This window comes from Acanthochromis polyacanthus, chromosome 13 (assembly GCF_021347895.1).
Source record: "Acanthochromis polyacanthus isolate Apoly-LR-REF ecotype Palm Island chromosome 13, KAUST_Apoly_ChrSc, whole genome shotgun sequence".
In the NCBI taxonomy this organism is placed as follows: domain Eukaryota; kingdom Metazoa; phylum Chordata; class Actinopteri; family Pomacentridae; genus Acanthochromis; species Acanthochromis polyacanthus.
The window spans coordinates 31,658,541-31,676,334 of record NC_067125.1 but is presented as its reverse complement, the minus strand read 5'-3'; the positions used below and the strand labels follow the sequence as shown (position 1 = coordinate 31,676,334).

The window sequence follows — 17,794 nt, the reverse complement described above, 5'->3', positions numbered from 1 at the left end:
AACTGTCATAGCCCAAGTAAGGGTTTGTTTTTATACGGCTTACTTCACTAAGTGTTCGGTAATTGTCTGTGCTTGGGGCCGTTTCATTCTTCATAGCCCAACCACTTCATGATTTGTGAGGCTGATGCTCAAAACACAAATGCATAAAAATAACATACATAAACATGTAGCATAAACAAACATTTTCGATTTCCTTTTAAAGAACTGTGACGTTCTTATGTACTCAGCAGAGACACTTAAAAGCTGAAAAATACACTCATGAAATAATAATGCAGTTTCCAAAGGGTTTTTTTGACCTATTTTTCTTAATGTTTGATTTTTTTTCCAGCCACTTGGGGGAACCAACAGTTGTCTATTTACACATCCAGCACATACATCAGCAGCATTAGCATTCATTTTAAGTCCTGTTTCTCCCTGTTAGTTCTGTTTGTTATCTCTGTGACTCTCTCGCTGCTAAGAACTGCGCTGTGTTTACCATCTAGCCGTTAGTTGTTGAGCAGGTGGCGTCAGTCAGTTTTTAGAATTTTTTTTTTTTTTGTAACCTGAAAGCAGCTGCTTGGTGCCACCAAAGCTTATAGTATATCAGTGATGTGAGTAAACAAAACAGTAAAGGTAGAGGCAAGAAAACAATGAGCTAGCAGATGCTGAAATAAGCCGTGGAGCTAAAGGAAACTGCACTGTCGGATTACAGTCATTTGATCCATAGCTGATATATGCACTGTGCAGCCACAACCTTGAAATAACACAATGGCACAAATAACAGTGATCATCTTGTTACAAAGGCACCTATCAAGCAGTCAGGTGGGGTTTTTTTTCTTACGCTTTTATATTTTGCATCATCACACAGAAAGAAAATCAGTTGGACACAAAACTGATTTTAACAAAATGAAAACAAGTCAGTGTTGCAGTGACATATTACATACTCACAAAATGGGATGTACAGTACTATGCCTCATAATTACTTATTAAATTCTTTATCTTAGGAGTATATGACATGTATATAGAAAACCAGAATTTTATAAACTTGCCATGCTGAAATGTATTTCCAAAACCCACTTCAACAGGCTGAGTCGCTGACCATAACAGCTGTTTGTTCCATACCAGTAAGATTAGAGAATTTAAGTAACCATATTTGTATTGGGAAACATTCTAGCTAATGAATTTCTCAATGTAGCAAAATCATTATTTCAGCAGCAAAAGAGGCAAGATTTGCTATTTTCCTGCGATCCTGTATTCTAGCAAGCGAACGAGAACACATGGGGACAGATTTATCAATGAGACTGGATGAGAGACGGTCAGTCCTTGAAGTCATCCTGTTCAAAGGAGTAAAAATGATCAACTGTAAAGACCAGATTGTGTTGGCTCAATGACTTTCTTCAAAACAGGAAGTTTGTGGGGTCTTCCCACGATGCAGTGGTTGATACCCACCAAAAGTGGTCCAAGGAAGGACAATCGGTGAAGCAGCGACAGGGTTTTTGGTTGCCCAAGAATCACTGATGTGTGTGGAGGACAAAGGTTAGCCCATGTGGTCTGATCCACAAGGCAAACTGTTGAAAGCTTAATGCTGCCTGTGGTAGAACACATGGTGCATACTTGGAAACCTACCCAAACATTGCTGCATCCCTAATGCCAGTGGTGTTACTTGATGGCAGTGGATATTGCTCCCTGTCATACGGCAAATGTTATTCAGGAAAGGTTTGAGGAACATGAAAAGAGTTCAGTGTATCAACTTTGCCTGCAGGTTCCCCAGATCTCAGTTGGATTTAGCATCTGGAGGTGCTGGAAAAACATGTCTGATCCATGGAGGCCCACATCTCAACCTTAAAGATTTATAGGATCTACTGCTGAAGTCTTGGTGCCTGATGTGTGGAGGTCTTGCAGAGTCCCTGCCTTGGTCAGAGCTGTTTTGTCACTACCATGGGAGCCCGACACTATATTGTGCGGGTGGTTTTAACATTGTGGCTTCTTTAAATCTGGTCCTGGAAGAGTTTTGACCATGATATCCTCTGAGCGGGACACCGAACAAAAACACATGCAGTGGAAACCAGAAATTCAGCAGCAACTACAAAACATCTTGCGCAATAGAATCTTTATGGAATGACAACATTGGAGGCCCTTTGCTTGAACTTGCTGGAGATACACTCAGTCCTACCCATGACCCACAATTCAACTCTGTACCTCCATGATGATGGGTGGACCCAGAGCGTGCCAGCAGATTTTCTTTACTCCCTCACACTACTTCCAAATCACCCCTACATCTCTCCTTGCACCTCCTCCCACGTCTCGCCTGTGTGGGGCGATGAAGTTTTCATAACTCCTGTTATCTCATGTTGTTCTGTCTCGACCTTCGCAGAACTGTTGGAGTTAGCAGCAGCGGCCGACACAATTACCAGATTAGCTACCTCTCCTCAGTTCCCCTGCTACCTGCCCTCCTGCCTGCCTTGCTCCCTTTCTGCCCGGCAGTCTGGGAGGACAGCACCAGTTTCTCATGTCACTCACCATAAAGCGGGCTCAAGTTTCGGCCGTGGGGCTTGCACATGTGCTAACCGTTGGACCCCTGGCTGCTCCGCTCTAATGACAGTCTGGAAATGTCACCGACGTATGCACACAGGACGAGAAAAGCTCAGAAAGACGAGAGCTGACATGATTGTGTTTCTTGCTCATTGGCTGTGTGCCAATATTTATTTGACCTAACACAAAGAAACATTGTTGTACTGGAGCTTGTTGTAATTCAGAAGCTTCTCGTTTTATAGCTGCAGTCTATGTTTGCTTTGTTTCCCTTGTGGCACACATGCTTGGCCAGATACTTTTACATCCATGTCGCGCAGGTATAATTTCCTGGCTGCAGCTCAACCGGCTATGAAATCACCAGGTTTCATTTCCAGATTGGGTTCACAGTCAGATATCACTTCCCATTTCAGACACTCGGTGAAGCTTCCAGGCTCCGGGCTCAGACTCCTTCACCTTGGCCTGGGTTTGCCCTGGTAGTCGCACACTTCCTTGCCAGGCCAGCTGCTGGGTTTTCTGTGTCCATGAGACAGCAGTATGTTGGCAGTCTCTCCAGAGGAGGCTCAGCCCAGCGAACGACACAGGATCTTCTTACCCCGCTGAAAAAAAAAAAAAAACGCACGCCGCAGAGTAGTACACTGATTTATAAATGCCGAATGAAAGATCTTTTGTTCTTTCATTTCTGCTCTGTGCTGGCTGTTGCATGTAAAATGAACTCTGGTGGTATTATCCAGTCACATAAGAATTTAGCTGACTTTTGTGGCAAGCAGCAGTGACTGCTGCCTGTGATTCTGCTCCTCAAAGCTTTGTTTTCCCGTGCATGTTCTGTGTGTGTGTGTGTCCCTAAACAGAATGATTGCTTTGACTTTGAGATTATAATGGGTTGCACAAACATTCCAGGGCTTCCTCACAAGCAATTATTCAAATCTTAGCACATTGGAAGTTTCTTCCTTCTTCTTTATTATTACGCTCCTTTTTCCTAGAAAAGACTGAAAAGGTCAAAATTGCAATAACGCAATGCTGGTCTTATCTATAAAGCTCCACAGATACTATGCATACTTTTATGCATGTGAAGAGTGTGGTTGCAGGGATGGTAATTTCAATCCCTTCACCACCAGACAAAAACCATTAGATACACTGTTTGAAATTTGGACCTGGCATTCAACGTCCACTGTCCTTGTGATCCTCTGATCTTTCCTCTAGTGCCACCATAAGGTTTTCATGTGTCTTTATTAACATAAAATCTCAACTTTTGTCAAGTGGGCCAAACATTTGGTGCATATTTACTTAGTGGAAGAATCCGACGGGCTGTACTAACGCTGTTAGTTTTCCACTAGCATCACCATGAGGTTCACAATTGGAGCTTAAAAAACAACTTGACCGTTGACAAAAAAAAAATCACAAATCTGATAATCAGTTGTTTCTAATGTTGGTATTCAGGATTTAAAAAATGGTCTCACGAGTGTATTCTGAATATGTTTATCTTATTGAGTTTACAAGACATTTGATGGCTTCACTTTGGACTCTGGAGCTTGCACTGATGGGGTTTTCATTCTGTTTTACAGAGCAAATAGTGGCTGTTATACTGTCAAAGAAATAAATGAGGTAATCAAGGAAGTAAACATCAGATTGTGTGAGAGTAAAAATAATTGTTAGTTGCAGCTGTATTAATGAATTTGCATACTGACCCCTAGGATGGACTGTAAATGTCTGACACCATCATCAGGTCAGAATTGTAGTTTTTTTTTAAACACTTAATGACCAAAAATAAGGATGTGTTTAGTGCTAATTGACAAGTATTAGCATGCTAATATGCCAAGCTAAGATGGTGAATGAGGTAAATATTATACCAAAGTATTCAGATGCAAATCTTGTCACTCTGAATCATCTTGGTCACCTTCAAGCTATTAGCTCAAAGCTAAGTACAGCCTAAATAAGCTGCTGTTACTGCATGCTAACTTTCTAATTATACAATCATAGGCATTTTCCTGTCTCATATTTGCTCAAAAAATCAACATGAACATAAAATTTGCATTGACTGTGAGTCTGTCTTATCTGTAAACCTCATTAATGTTTCCATCACTTAATTTTTACCTAAAGATGGATCTCGTGCAGCTCGTGGATGTTCTTCACCCGACCAAAATGTTTTTGCTTTCAGCATATACGAGCATATGAGCATTTACAGCTGAGAATATCCAATATTTGACAATCTTTGACATCTAAGCCGGTCTATGAGATGGACGCAGCCCCGACTCGGAGGCCGGCGTGGTGGAGGGACGGTTTATCACCGTCGGCTGAGGCCTTATCAGGTGGTCATCATCTGTGAAATGCCACAGAGCATCAATAATCAGAATGAGCCTGACGTGGCCCAGCAGGTCCCACACGGTAAACACACGCTGAGCCTTATCACAGCTGTGAGTGCGGCTACAGCATCGAGGCCCTTTTGTCTTGTTTTGTTCGGCGCTGAGCTGCAGAGGGCGGGGGGGCCTCAGGAATGGCTGCACCTCACCAGAAGCAGTTTACACAAGCAGAGAAGCCACACAAAAGAAGATGCATGACTTCCCACGAAGGCGACTCAGAGATTACATCTCCTCATATCGGAGAGGCTGGAAAGGCCACGGTGACAGATTGTGGAATTCCTCTCTTTGTGGTTTCTTTACACTGCATGCCCAGATGATCTATAATCTATGCTTGGTATAGCTGCGAGGGGAAGCTTTATTTGAAGTGGGAGAATGGAGCAGTATTTCACTCGTAACAGCATTGTCCTTAGTGACAGCTTACATCTGTGAGTATTAAGTGGTCAATGTGCGCTGATTTGCAGCGTAATAAAAAGGGATCTATTTGGAGGAAGTTAGCTGCCTAGAAGAAAACGCCACACTGCAACTCATCTGCTCCATCTGTTAGCAGTTTTGCAAAGTGGAGGTCACGGACTTCGCCTTGGCATACGTATCCTTTTTAGGTAGCAGTGCAGCCAAAGCTATTCAATGAGAAGTCTGAGGGTTGATTGTGTGGTTTGATGCATTTAGCAAGAATAGCTGTGGATTCTCTGATAACAGAGGAGACAGAACAAAGAGAGCTGAGAGGAGGGGATGGCTGAACAGAACATGTAACAGGAAATCCATCCAAAGTCGCTCTATCATTGACTCTGTTTTGTCCAAACTCACATAAATCAGTAACTAACAGCATTAACATCAGAAGCACTGCCTCCATCTGAACTCTTTGTTGCAGTGCCCCCCGCTGGCCTTTTCTTGTAACTTCTGCATTTGCAGCATAATCTCTTCCATATGAAACTGATCTTTAATCTTTGAAAGTCTCCTTCAGAGCCAGAAAAACTAAGCTGAGGGGAAATCGTGTCGTGAGGATGAGAAAACGCCTCCGATAAGGTGAGGGAATTATCTGTACGAGTGAACCGTGTGACCTGACCAAACAAAACACATGAAATTCATTTGGATTAGGGAAGATATGCGAGAAGAAAAATGGATCTCTGTCAAGGCAGGAATGCCCGTTTCAGAAGCACTCCCAGCTGGAACCGAAGCTGAATTACGAAACTGTGAGATTTCTTGTTCACTCTCAATAATTAATGAACCTCTCAAGCTTGTTTGAAAGTTGCTGCCTGCCTGGTGGTGATTCATGTGTGTTACCTGTGGCTACACAAGTTGTAATCCCGACTTGTTAAAGGGTGAAAGGTGACCTCAAGCCTCAGGCAGAACATGGGTGAGGCCTTTTCAAAATAACCGCTAAGAAATAAGACTGGATTCCTCTCTAAACCCAGCAGCGATCTATTTTTAACAGACTCCTTTCACAAGTCCGTGCACCGTTCTGCCTCCTGCCCACATGCGCTGTTCCACTGCGAGGAGACTTAAATGTGATGTGAGTGAGCTTTGGGAGGAGGAGGGATGTTGTCAGACCCCCACCTGGTTCCTTCCTGACTTTCCACACAGCAGGATGTGTGACTAAGCAGCAGCTCGCCGGTCTCTCTGGGCAGGCTGCCTGCAGGAAGACGGCACAGAACACCGTTTTCGTATTCTCTTTCAAGAAGTGTGCATTAATAAAGATTGTGCCAGGCGGTCCTGAATTTTGTAGGATTATCGTAACGTGGCGAAGTTCAAGTAAAGGGCGCCGTCCTCGTTTTCTGAAGTGTGAACTGATGAGGAATGTGCTGTTTTCTCTCCTCTGGAACGTATCCAGTGTTTGATTTGCATGTTTGTCAAAGTACTTTAGATGCTAGAATGAGAAAAGGACCGTTGTTTAAAAAGGAAGAAAAAAGCCTCTTCTTACTTCATAGAAAGGCCCCACCCCCCACCCCCACCATGTACACAGCTGCATTAGTCACAGTCCTGTTGAACTGTTGCACATTTTTCAGACATCTTCAGTGACTTTTGTATACGTTCAATAGTTTGTTAATGCTGTCAGTGAAGATGAGCAGCTAAACCAGTCATTTCCACTCTTTTTATTTGCAGCCCCTTTAACTTAAACTGTTTGAACTCTAAGCTGAATCATGTTTTGATTCTTCTTTTTAGATTGCTTAGTAAAATATATACATTTAGAATTTAAAGAGGCCTGTAAGTCAAATTATACATCCTTTTGAAAACCTTATTGTGCACATTTACAATCTTATATTTTTCTTTTGAGGTCTAGTGGAGGTCTGGGTCTGTGTTCTGTATTTTTACTAACTTATGTTCTAACATTTTACCACAAATTTACACCGTTGTTTATTTACTATATTTTTTCAGCAAAAAAATAGTTTAAAATATATATTTAATTGTTTAGAATATCATATTATATATGGGAATAATTGGGGTGTTGGCTACTATTTTAAAGAAAGATGTGCATACTAAAGGTTGAAAAATGATCAGACCTCTCAACCTCTAACTGTATTTTTTTTATGAATTTGACCATAAATTACATGATCTTTTACTGTATCTCAATCCATTTTTCTCCTTTTTTTTTTTTTTAAACAATCTTTTTACCATTTTCCACCTTTTAATATATTTTTTCTGTCTTCCTTGCTACTAGATTTTTTTTTTGGCTTTTTTTGTTTTGTTTTTTGCAGTGTGTAGGACTCTGTATACAATAGGATGGTAAACTTCATTAGGAAATTTGTGGTAAAGGGTCTATTTTCAGAGCAGAGTTATTTTTTTTGTCAAACATTGTAGAATTGCTCGACTAATTTTGAACACATCGGCGTAGACTTGGATGACTTTATTAATCCCTGGAGGGAAATTAAGTTGTTGCGGCAGCAGGGATGTTGAATTAAGGGGTAAACAATAAGACAACACAGAATATTAGGGTATAAAGTGAAGGTAAAATATATGAAATTATATATAGTATAGAAAATATCAACAGAATATACAAGAGTGACAATGTTTTTTATAAAGTATACAGTAATGGGTGCTGATAGGTTTACAGATATGTCTAAGGTTTTTTGAAGGCCAAGTTTTGTTTGATCATGTGAGACAAAAACAAACAAAAAAAGTCCAGTCCAACCATTTAATCCGGGGAACGTTCTGCTATATCATCATCTAATCTCTCACTTCTCACTGCATCATTTCCCTCTCTTTTCCCCTCAGGACGACATGAGCGACTCGCTGCGAGACTACACCAACCTCCCAGAAGCAGCCCCCCTGCTCACCATCCTCGACATGTCGGCTCGCGCCAAGTACGTCCGCGACGTGGAGGAGATCACGCCGGCCATCGTGGAGCAGTTCGTCACCGACTTCCTTGCCGAAAAGCTTAAACCAGAGCCCATCTAAAGAGAACGTACGGGTGAAAACCGGACACACTAAAATGGGACTCACTCCATCGTCGAAACCCCTCACCCCTCCTCCCCCACCTCTCTCTCTCTCTCTCTCTCTCTCTCTCTCTCTCTCTCTCTCTCTCTCTCACCACCTCCCCTCCTGACTGTTAGAGAGACGTCTCACTTTTTACTGACATTTTAACATTTTTTTAGACATGTTCCTCTTTTCATGGAGTCCTCTCTTTCTCCTGTGGTGCCTTGCATTGACTATAGTCCATACAGTAATATATATGGAGATTCTGTTGTGTTTTTGTTTGTTTGTTTATGGCCTCGAAGTATTCCCCCCCCCCACAGACAATAGCATTTCTGAATTCTAGAGAAAACCAGAGAATTACCCAGTGGACCTACTTATTCAGCTGAGTCTTTGTTTTCCTTTCTTTTTGGTTTCTGGAAGATGTTATGAAACAATAAAATGCATTTTTACAGTTGTGATTCACATGTAGTGCAGATGTGCTGAACCTCAGTTGGATGTAGCTGTAAGCCTGTACGGCCCTATTTAAATAAAAGTTAAAAGATGACAGGTGCACATACAGTAAAGAGCACGTCGCTTGCTTGTAACAGACCAATGACTGATGTTTTTCCAAACCCCTGTCTCTTGTTGTGTGTGTCATGATGTGAGTGAAAGTCATCTCTAGCCAGTTAACGGTGGTTCTCATCTCAGTCATTAGGAGGATTTTCCGTGAAGGTCCCCTTAATGAAAACGGGCCAGGTTATTTCTGGAGGCACAAAAATGGCATTTTTTGAAAGTGTTGAATGTATAAATCCCTATATTCTGTTACTTCAGTCATGACTTCTCACACCCATTAAAAAAAAATTCACTGGCAAGCACAAAAGTTTTGTTCCTGTTTAAGTTTTATCAATAAAGTTAGCTCTTGGATATGTAAAAGAGACACAGTGCAGTGACTCAGCAGCTCCTTTGTCTGAGGGAAATGTTGCATTTATGATTGGAGGGAAGAAAACTTGGACCTCACACTTTGCATTTTTAAGCATTGTGAATTTTGCATAAATGTGACTGCAGATTTACAAGATGAACATGTAAATTGCCCTTTGTCAAATCGATACGCCTGCAAAGCATCTATGAAAAATATTTGGAGGAAAGGGTCAGAAAACACGGAGAATTATGTGACTTCTAAGGGAACAGGTTAGAGTTTTTACACCTTATTTTAGCCTCCCCTCATGAGCTTCATCATATAGGAGATAATCCAAGAGTTACATCAATAAAATGGCTCCTGTGTGCGATAATAAAGGCGCCACATGCAACATTAGAGTTTTGATTTTCTTGTCACGATCTCCGTTTGCTCATTCGGTTGCTGTAGTAACCATTTATCCAGCAGCTCTCTATTCAAAAACTGAAGAATAGCTCACTATGTTGTTCCTTCTGCCAGAATTAACGAGTTGTGAGATAAGAGGCAAAGAGTATTGCAGCGGTTTTCAAGGAGTCCATCAGTTTTGGGGCCAGATTGATTTCAAAAACCTCCTGGTTGTGTTCCTCGAGCTGGGAGCTATGCTCGCCTTTCTTTACCTCTGAGTGTTTTTGTTGCTATGGATGATCAGTATAAGATTAGTCTATGAAATTAGTTTTTAAAAGTAACGTTTATATTTTGACCACAGTTCCTTAACATTTCCCACACTGAGTTCAAGGATGTTTTTAGAACCAGTACAGTCACCAAAAAATGTGGCCCTGTCGTTACTATTCAACCGATCTCGGAACAGAGTTGATAAATTCAAGATTGCAGTGATTTTGAAGCTACAATGCCAAATATTCTCTCTGGTTTTAGCTCCTCAAATGTTAGCAATTTCTGATTTTTTTTTTTTTCAGAACTTTTTATATTACACTGAAAATCTATTAGTTTTGGGCTCATGATTGGATGAAACAATGAGTCTGAAACACAATGTAGACTCTGGGGAATTCTAATGACCGGTTTTCACTGTCGTTTGGCATTTTATAGGAAAATGATTAACGAATAGAATAAGCAGAGCAATGTTTATTTTCAGCATTTTAAAAAGTGGAAATGAAAGAAGCAGACAAATCATAGGCACACTTTGCGAATCTTGACTAAATTTCCAAGGTTTTATTACTAGCAGAATATGATATAGAAGATGAAGTTATTCCATTTAGACTGACATTTAGAGGAAGCATTATGAGACATGCCTCTCAGCTTTAGGTTGCCTTTTCTTCCCAGATGTTTGCAGAAGTTGTAACAGCTGCTTCCTGCCCTCAAACAACAGAATGCTGGCTGCCATGGCTGAGTTCAAGCTGTCCACTTCAGGAGCGACTGGAATAAAGAGCCTGTGGCCGTCAGTTTTCTCGGCTAACTGGACGGATTCTACACTCAGACCGTGTGTCTCTCCACCAATCACAAGAGCAGTGGGGCTCCGAGCCCAGCTGTCATGGTACAGCTTGGTGTCCACTCTGGGGAGGGAAAGTCTCTCATCATCAGAGTCAGCATCAGAGTCCGAATCGTACTCCTCGTAGCGGGTGTTTCTGCGATTAGGCCTTGAGCTGACCCAACCGTAGTCTCCTGCTTTGGACAGATTGTGAGACGCATTAACTTCAGTTTCTCTGCTTCTGTCAGGTTCACAGCTGCCGTCAGCCACATGGACAGTCACAGGTTTAGGAAGATGACTTTCAATATCATCCCAGGTCAGGCTGGAGTGGATGGGAAGGCGGAAGTGAGCGCCCATGGCTGCACGCAGAACTTTAGGCTCCCAAACATCCACACAGCCTGTTGGCAAAAAAAAATAACAATTAAGAAAATTAGTTCTAGCAAGATGTAGAGAGCCATTAAGTGTGGACTCGATGTGTTCGCGCCTTTCTCATCGTAAACATACCTTTGGTGAGGAGGATATTATGGCAGCCAGCAGCAGCAGCACATCGCAGCATCGTGCCAAGATTGCCGGGGTCTCGGATGTTGTCGCATATCAAGGAAAGCGGAACTGAATGACTTCTATCAGCAAAGTTCATCCGTGATGGATCCGGCCGAGAAAATATAGCTGCAGAAGAAGAGGTTAAAGTGAGAAACATTTCAGACTGTCTATTACCAGACCAAACAAAACGACTGACCCTCACCGATCACTCCTTGTGGGGCCACGAGTTCAGACCAGGTCTTGATGTCCTCAAACTTGACTTTAACCAGCGAGGCCCTCCTCAGCTTGTCTAAGGGCAGCTCTCGGAGCCGATCCACCGTGCTGAAGAACACCGTCTGTGGGTTGGCTCCAGCATCCAGAGCATCACAGATCAAACGCCTGCCCTCCAGCAGGATTTTACCCTGATGCTCCCGAAACGTCCTGGAACGAGCAACACTCACCAGCCTCCTGCAGAAAAGACACGTGGAGAGGAGGATGATGAGGCAGTGTGAACATCACTGTTCACCATTATTATCATTATTGTGATTTTAAGTATGGATGCTACTGAAACACAAGGAGCCATCATGTCATACAAGAGCAAAACGCAGCAATGCAGACAAAGAAAAATGGCGTAAAAGTTCCTATTTTGAAACAGAATTAGATTATTACATTTACAATTACTTACTCTAGTGGTGGAAAGTAACTCAGTATTGTTGAGTCCTATTTTGACTTACTTTATTTGAGTATTTCAATATATTATTTTTCTGCTTCTTTGTATTTCTACTGTTGAGAACTTTAATCACTCATGCCAAATAATCCAAAATATATTCAACAAATAAATTAGGATGTAATATCACGTATTAAGACAAAATTTTATCAGTTCCAAAGATAAATTGATAACCTAGTAGCTCTGAATGATTTGGGGAAAACATTGCATTGTTTCTAACAGATATTGTAATCGGCAAAACAATTTTAAAACTTTCATTTTGATATTTAATGTTTAATGGACTTCAAATGTGTGACGTACCATTGCATTTAGACACAATTAAGATAGCAACAGTTCTATACATATACATAACACAAAAGTTGGATCTTAAGACATAAATTGCAAAAAATACATTTTGCTTTTTTGTTTTTGTAAAAAGCATAAGGAACAGAACAATTATCACAAATGTGGGGACTATGTCATGAACAATAAATAGAGAAATAATAATAAATAATATAATCATAATTGTAAAAAAAACAAAAAAAAACAGGACTTTTCTGTCAACTATCTGACATTGAAACAGGTTAGTCATTCATGGATCAATAGCATCATGTAAGTATTGGAATCTTGATTGCAAATTCTGCAATTAAGTTAAATGAAGCAATAATAACCCAAAAATATTATACAGTAGACCCTGGGGCACACTGCATCATCCTAAATTTCAGCCTTTGCTAATTGCATTGTTTCAAACTGCAATTTAATTTTCTGTTAGTAAATATCACACTGCATTTTTTAGTCACAAGTTACATATTTTGTTTAACACAAAATGTAATCAATAGTAACACACCAGCTAGCAGATAAACTGTATAAAGTAGATACATAACTCTGACTACCTTAAACATTAAAAACATTAAAGTTAACATGTCCATAACGTGGAACATATTATTCTACATAATGAATACCTTTATTCAGGATACAGTTTGGCATTTTTACTCGAGTACACATTAAATGCATGACTTTAACTTGTAACAGAGTATTTCTACACAGAGTGTTAATGGTTTACTGAAGCACAAGATGGGATTCTGTGCTACTCACGCCAGTCTTTTATCTCCAGGAAAAGCCCTCTCAAAGCGCAGTCCGTCAACCTGATCCTTTGTAACACCAACGTGTGCATGTTTCACACTCGACTGCACATTACTTCTTGTTTTGACAGAGTCCGTTTCGTCTAGATGCTCTCTTGTAGATGGGGCTTTTGCCTCCTTCAATCTCCTGACATTCTGCTCTGGTGGCTCAGACTGCGGAGGCTTCAGGACTTTTCCCGTCTCGTTTTCGGGAAACAACACTCTGACAGGTTTCCTCCTCAGTCCGCGAACATACCGTTTTGATTCCACCAAAACACCGCTCCTCTGTGTTAGGAAAACATTCCTCTCTATGGAAAAGAGGCATATCACGCTTCTCATGTAAGCTGCCATTTTTTTTGGCTCTGTTTCTTCTTCTCTTGTCTTTCAGAATGCTGTAGCAACACTATCTAACCTCCTCACCGCCTCCAGCCGTTAAACAGCCGATACTACAATTACACATCTAAAATTAATCTAGTCTCTTTGGTAACAATAATATTTCACAGTGTGAATATTTTTTGTTCAAAAGATATTCTAAATGACTAATTGTGTCTCCAAGTAAATGTTTTTGTATTTATTGACGCTAAAACGTCTCAACTGTAACCTCGCGAGAGAATGTGATACCTTACACTGGGCGATACCATTGACCTCACCCGACAGGGGTGACATGACGAGTCGTTTGAGTTCATTTTATTTCTGTGTGAAGTCGTCGCACTTGCCCCTTAATCATACAATGACACTATTCTTTAACATTTTATACGATATAAGATCTAAAAATTAAGTTTTATTTGTAATACCGGCATTTTGCTAATTGGTTTTTTCGTTTTACCAATCGATGACAGAAAAATCGATCACCCAGGAAGCTCAATCGCGCCCTGCACTGTGAGTTGTAATTGTTATAGCACATCTGTCAATAAAAATGGTCATGAGACGAGCGTTGCATTTTGTTTTCAAAGTTGGTGACAGGACCAAAACTGCCACGTTTTACCGAGAAGTTTTGGGCATGAAGGTACTTTTTCTGAGCTGCATTTAAGTGCAAAATGTGACTAAAACCAGTGGTTAGCATAACTTTTGTTGATGCTGATCGGATAATCTCACCCACACTGTTGCACAACCTGAGATTATATACTCAGTTGTCGTTATGAGGAGCAGAAATATTTTAGTAATGTGCTCTTATTTTCTCAATTTCTTTCTTTATTTCAGATTTTGCGACACGAAGAGTTTGAGGAAGGCTGCAAAGCATCTTGTAATGGGTAGATAATAGGAGGCGACTCACACTTCAGCTGAACTTTGTACTCAGAGTTACACTGAGACATGCAAGTGTTGATGTACTAATACTAACCCTGAATTTATCCTGTACATATACAGACCCTACGATGGGAAATGGAGCAAGACAATGGTTGGCTTTGGTCCAGAAGATGACCATTTTGTTGCAGAGCTGACATACAACTATGGAGTAGGAGAGTATCATCTTGGCAATGACTTCTTGGTGGGTGAGAGTTAGCATGGACAAAGAACAATTATGCACACATGATGTAAGCTATAAAGAGGTATCTTTGTCTGTGCTTTAGGGACTCACTCTGCAGTCGAGCCAAGCTGTGATCAATGCTAAACGTCTCGGATGGCCTCTCACTGAGGTAGGAGAGTCTCTGTATCTGACCCATGCTCCTGGAGGATATCCTTTCTATCTCGTGGACAAAGAGCAGCCTCTTCATGGTGAGAGTCACATCAAATCCATCCATTATCTGTACATTGCTTAATACTCATTAAGGTCATGGGGGGCTGGAGTCTATCACAGCTGATTTAAGGCAAAGGCAGGGGACACCCTGGACAGGTCACCAGTCTATCACAGGGCTACACATAGAGACAAACAATCAGACTCACACCTACAGGCAATTTTAGAACTACCAATTAACCTCAGCATGTCTTTGGACTGCGGGAAGAAGCCGGAGTACCTGGAGAAAATCCATGTTGCACAGGGAGAACATGCAAACTCCACTCAGAAAGAGCCCAGGCCAGGACGTACACATGGGATCTTCTGCAAGGCAACAGTGCTAACTACCGTAGTTTATCCAGTGCTCAAAGGAGTTTCATTCATTCAAGTAAAAATACCAAATAAGATTAGGTTAATGCTTCACATTAGTAAGGAGTTGCTTGATTTTAATAAATTGTAAATTATAAATAAAATAATTAAAAGCTTTAAATACTGAAATAATAAATAACCACATTTTGTACTGAACAGGTGACACACAAGTACACTCTGGTCAGATGGTCAGCTTTCAGTAATGTAAAACATTCTGTAGCATATTTACGTCTCTTATATTTCACTAGTCACTAACTCTTAGTGTTTTCTTCCCAGATCCTGTGCAGAAGGTTTGCCTCGGTGTGTCAGACCTCCAGAAATCAACCCACTACTGGAATACATTCCTGGGAATGAAAATAATGGACAAGAATGAGGAAAAGAAAACGATCCTGATGGGATTTGCAGACACTCAAGTGGGTCAAAGAATTATTGCTGATTAGAAATGCAGCTGTAGGTGTGGTCTGTATCATTTAATAAAGTGTCGTTATTATTTTATCGATATGGCCCAGCTTGTCTTTTTAGGGCATAGTGTACTGTACTGCTATGACATTTCAATCGAAGTTGTATCTGAGATTTTTTTTTCTCTTTTTCTTTAGAAATGTCATCAATGCTTGAACTTTTTTTTAAACCAGAATAAATTAAAATGAGTTTAGAATATTTACACATAAAGGTTTTAATTGTGTGTGTTTATTATTTTATGTTGGAGACTAAAGAATGCATTTTTAGCATGCATGTGTTTATTGTTTATGTGATTTTTGTCTTTGTGTAGTGTAAGCTCGAGCTCCACGACATCAGTGGAACAGTTGATCATGGAACAGCATTTGGGAGAATAGCATTTGCATGCCCACGGGAGCAGGTAAAGTATTACTCATGGTTAATTCTTTTTAAATCAGTAATTGTTGAGAAATAGCATCAATTTCAGCTTTAATATAGCATATATTATTTATACTACTCAGTTGCCGGACCTGGAAGCTTTGATGAAAAAGGAAAATCAGAAAATTCTTACTCCACTAGTCAGCCTGGACACTCCTGGAAAAGCCACAGTAGAAGTGGTCATCCTATCTGACCCAGTAAGTGCATCAGCAACAACATAGTTTTTTTTGTAGTATGGTGTGAAATGAGTCTAGTTGAAAATATCAAGTGCCAAATGTTGGTTTTTTTTCTTTTTGTTCTTCAGGACGGCCATGAGATTTGTTTTGTGGGAGATGAGGCGTTCAGGCAGCTGTCCATGGCGGACCCCAAAGGAAATGAACTGCTTGATAAGGTTGGCGTTACTCCAGAATTCCACCCTCCACATTAAATATGCAACATGTGTTGGGATATTCACTGTGCTTGTGCTCTTTATGCTCTTAATTTGTTTTTAGGCTATGGCTGAGGATAAAAGTGACGAGTGGTTTGCCGAACAAAACAAACAGAAGGCTGCTGCGTGAGATGAAGCGGCTCGGCTGTAAAACTGCACCGTCGATTTCTCACCCATTCATGTGATGATGGGATGCTGTTCGAGGCACTTGTAACATAAATCTTCTTGTAATGTCAACTCACTTATCTATAGGCTGGGAGTATGAGATATGTTTTCCCTTTGATGCAAGACATTAGGTGCTGCTGCAATGACAGATCAGGATAAATGGACCAGTTCAGTCTGATGTACCGGTATATGTTTCCAATAAATGTTGTTCCTGTTAATACGGCAGAAAAGTGGACAAATATACTCAATTTGATGCAGTTTATGCTCATAAATTATGAAAAGTGTCATTGTGACCAGGAGCAATTGGACTTCGGTTGAGCTTCCACTAACAGCCTGTGCAGTGTATATTTCCCAGTTAGTGCTTTTGGTAGCTTAAGTAATTAGTGGTGGAAGTACTTAAACAAAAGTACTAATACCACATTATGAAAATACTCTGTTACAAGTAAAAATCCTGAATTTAAAATGTTTCTTTAGCAAATGTATCAAAGTAAAATTCAAAGCTCTCATTAGAGAACTATGTCCACTGTAACTGTTACACTAATATAGTATTGCAGTATACTATAGAGTATATTATTACTACTGTGTGTTATTGTAAAATCTAGTTTTGACTGTTGCGCTTGGTTAAGGTAGAGCTGATTTTGAACTACTGTGTATTCCAAAGTGTATGGGACTAATTAATCTTTTCACTATGGAATAATATGCTGATTATTTTCTCTATTAATTGATTATTTGGTTTGTGAGAATTCTGAAAATTGCCAAAACTGACATCTTCACTTTGGTTGTTTTCTCCAACCCACAGTCTAAACCTCAAAATGAATAACAAAAATAATAAATTATCTAAATATAACTAACAAAATAATAACGCTAAATCTATTAAATCTAATTTTTGTATGCAAAAAAAAAAAAGAGTAAAGTCACTAAAGAGGTCAAACGATGACAGTCAACAAATATGCCACAAAAGCACCGTATACACTGGAATATTCAAGCTCGTAATTATACATTAGCACAAAGAGCCACAGGTTGAGGTAATCATACTGTGTACAACTTTTTCTTTTTCATCTTGTTGGATTCAGGCAGTAAAGTTTCCATAAACTTGCAGATAAACAAATGACTGCAGAGGACTGGGGGTAAACTGTTAGGAAAATTCAATTCAGCATCCTGTTGTGTGAGAGAAAAATGTTTACACTAAATTGTAATCAGTATCACAAAGAAGCAAATGTTTAGTCGAGAGGTTGAGTCACAATGAAACTTCTGCTTTGCAAAACTGCAT

The 17,794-nt window shown here is 40.2% G+C and overlaps 3 protein-coding genes across 3 annotated transcripts in view; 2 read left to right on the top strand and 1 right to left on the bottom strand.

The window, feature by feature from the left end:
- The window catches only part of nxn (nucleoredoxin), a 74,379-nt gene extending 65,184 nt beyond the window's left edge, over positions 1-9,195 (top strand). The window contains exon 8 of the mRNA XM_051958007.1: positions 8,079-9,195. Coding sequence (XP_051813967.1) covers positions 8,079-8,261 — 183 coding nt within the window. The 3' untranslated portion in view covers positions 8,262-9,195. The remainder of the gene's footprint in view (positions 1-8,078) is intronic.
- A 1,080-nt stretch (positions 9,196-10,275) lies between these two features.
- Positions 10,276-13,537, bottom strand: mrm3a (mitochondrial rRNA methyltransferase 3a). Its single transcript, XM_051957774.1, has 4 exons — positions 12,954-13,537; positions 11,376-11,620; positions 11,138-11,299; positions 10,276-11,031 (listed from the first exon to the last, which is right to left on the bottom strand). Exons 1-4 carry the CDS (start codon positions 13,328-13,330, stop codon positions 10,445-10,447), a joined length of 1,371 nt encoding a protein of 456 aa, XP_051813734.1. The 5' UTR covers positions 13,331-13,537; the 3' UTR covers positions 10,276-10,444.
- Positions 13,538-13,818: 281 nt separating this feature from the next.
- On the top strand, positions 13,819-17,437 carry glod4 (glyoxalase domain containing 4). The gene is made up of 9 exons (XM_022196816.2): positions 13,819-13,985; positions 14,180-14,229; positions 14,345-14,465; positions 14,548-14,692; positions 15,336-15,472; positions 15,829-15,915; positions 16,016-16,129; positions 16,237-16,323; positions 16,424-17,437. The coding sequence occupies exons 1-9, from the start codon at positions 13,896-13,898 to the stop codon at positions 16,487-16,489; spliced, it is 897 nt and encodes a 298-aa protein (XP_022052508.1). The 5' UTR covers positions 13,819-13,895; the 3' UTR covers positions 16,490-17,437.
- Positions 17,438-17,794: the final 357 nt, after the last annotated feature.

Coding starts and splice junctions, on each gene's coding strand:
- mrm3a (XM_051957774.1), bottom strand. CDS start 13,330: ATGGCAGCTTACATGAGAAGCGTGATATGCCTCTTTTCCATAGAGAGG. Junction 11,621..12,953: donor CCTGGAGATAAAAGACTGGC/GTGAGTAGCACA, acceptor TCTTTTCTGCAG/GAGGCTGGTGAGTGTTGCTC. Junction 11,032..11,137: donor TAATATCCTCCTCACCAAAG/GTATGTTTACGA, acceptor TTTTGCCAACAG/GCTGTGTGGATGTTTGGGAG.
- glod4 (XM_022196816.2), top strand. CDS start 13,896: ATGGTCATGAGACGAGCGTTGCATTTTGTTTTCAAAGTTGGTGACAGG. Junction 14,693..15,335: donor CAAAGAGCAGCCTCTTCATG/GTGAGAGTCACA, acceptor TTTTCTTCCCAG/ATCCTGTGCAGAAGGTTTGC. Junction 15,916..16,015: donor TTGCATGCCCACGGGAGCAG/GTAAAGTATTAC, acceptor TATACTACTCAG/TTGCCGGACCTGGAAGCTTT.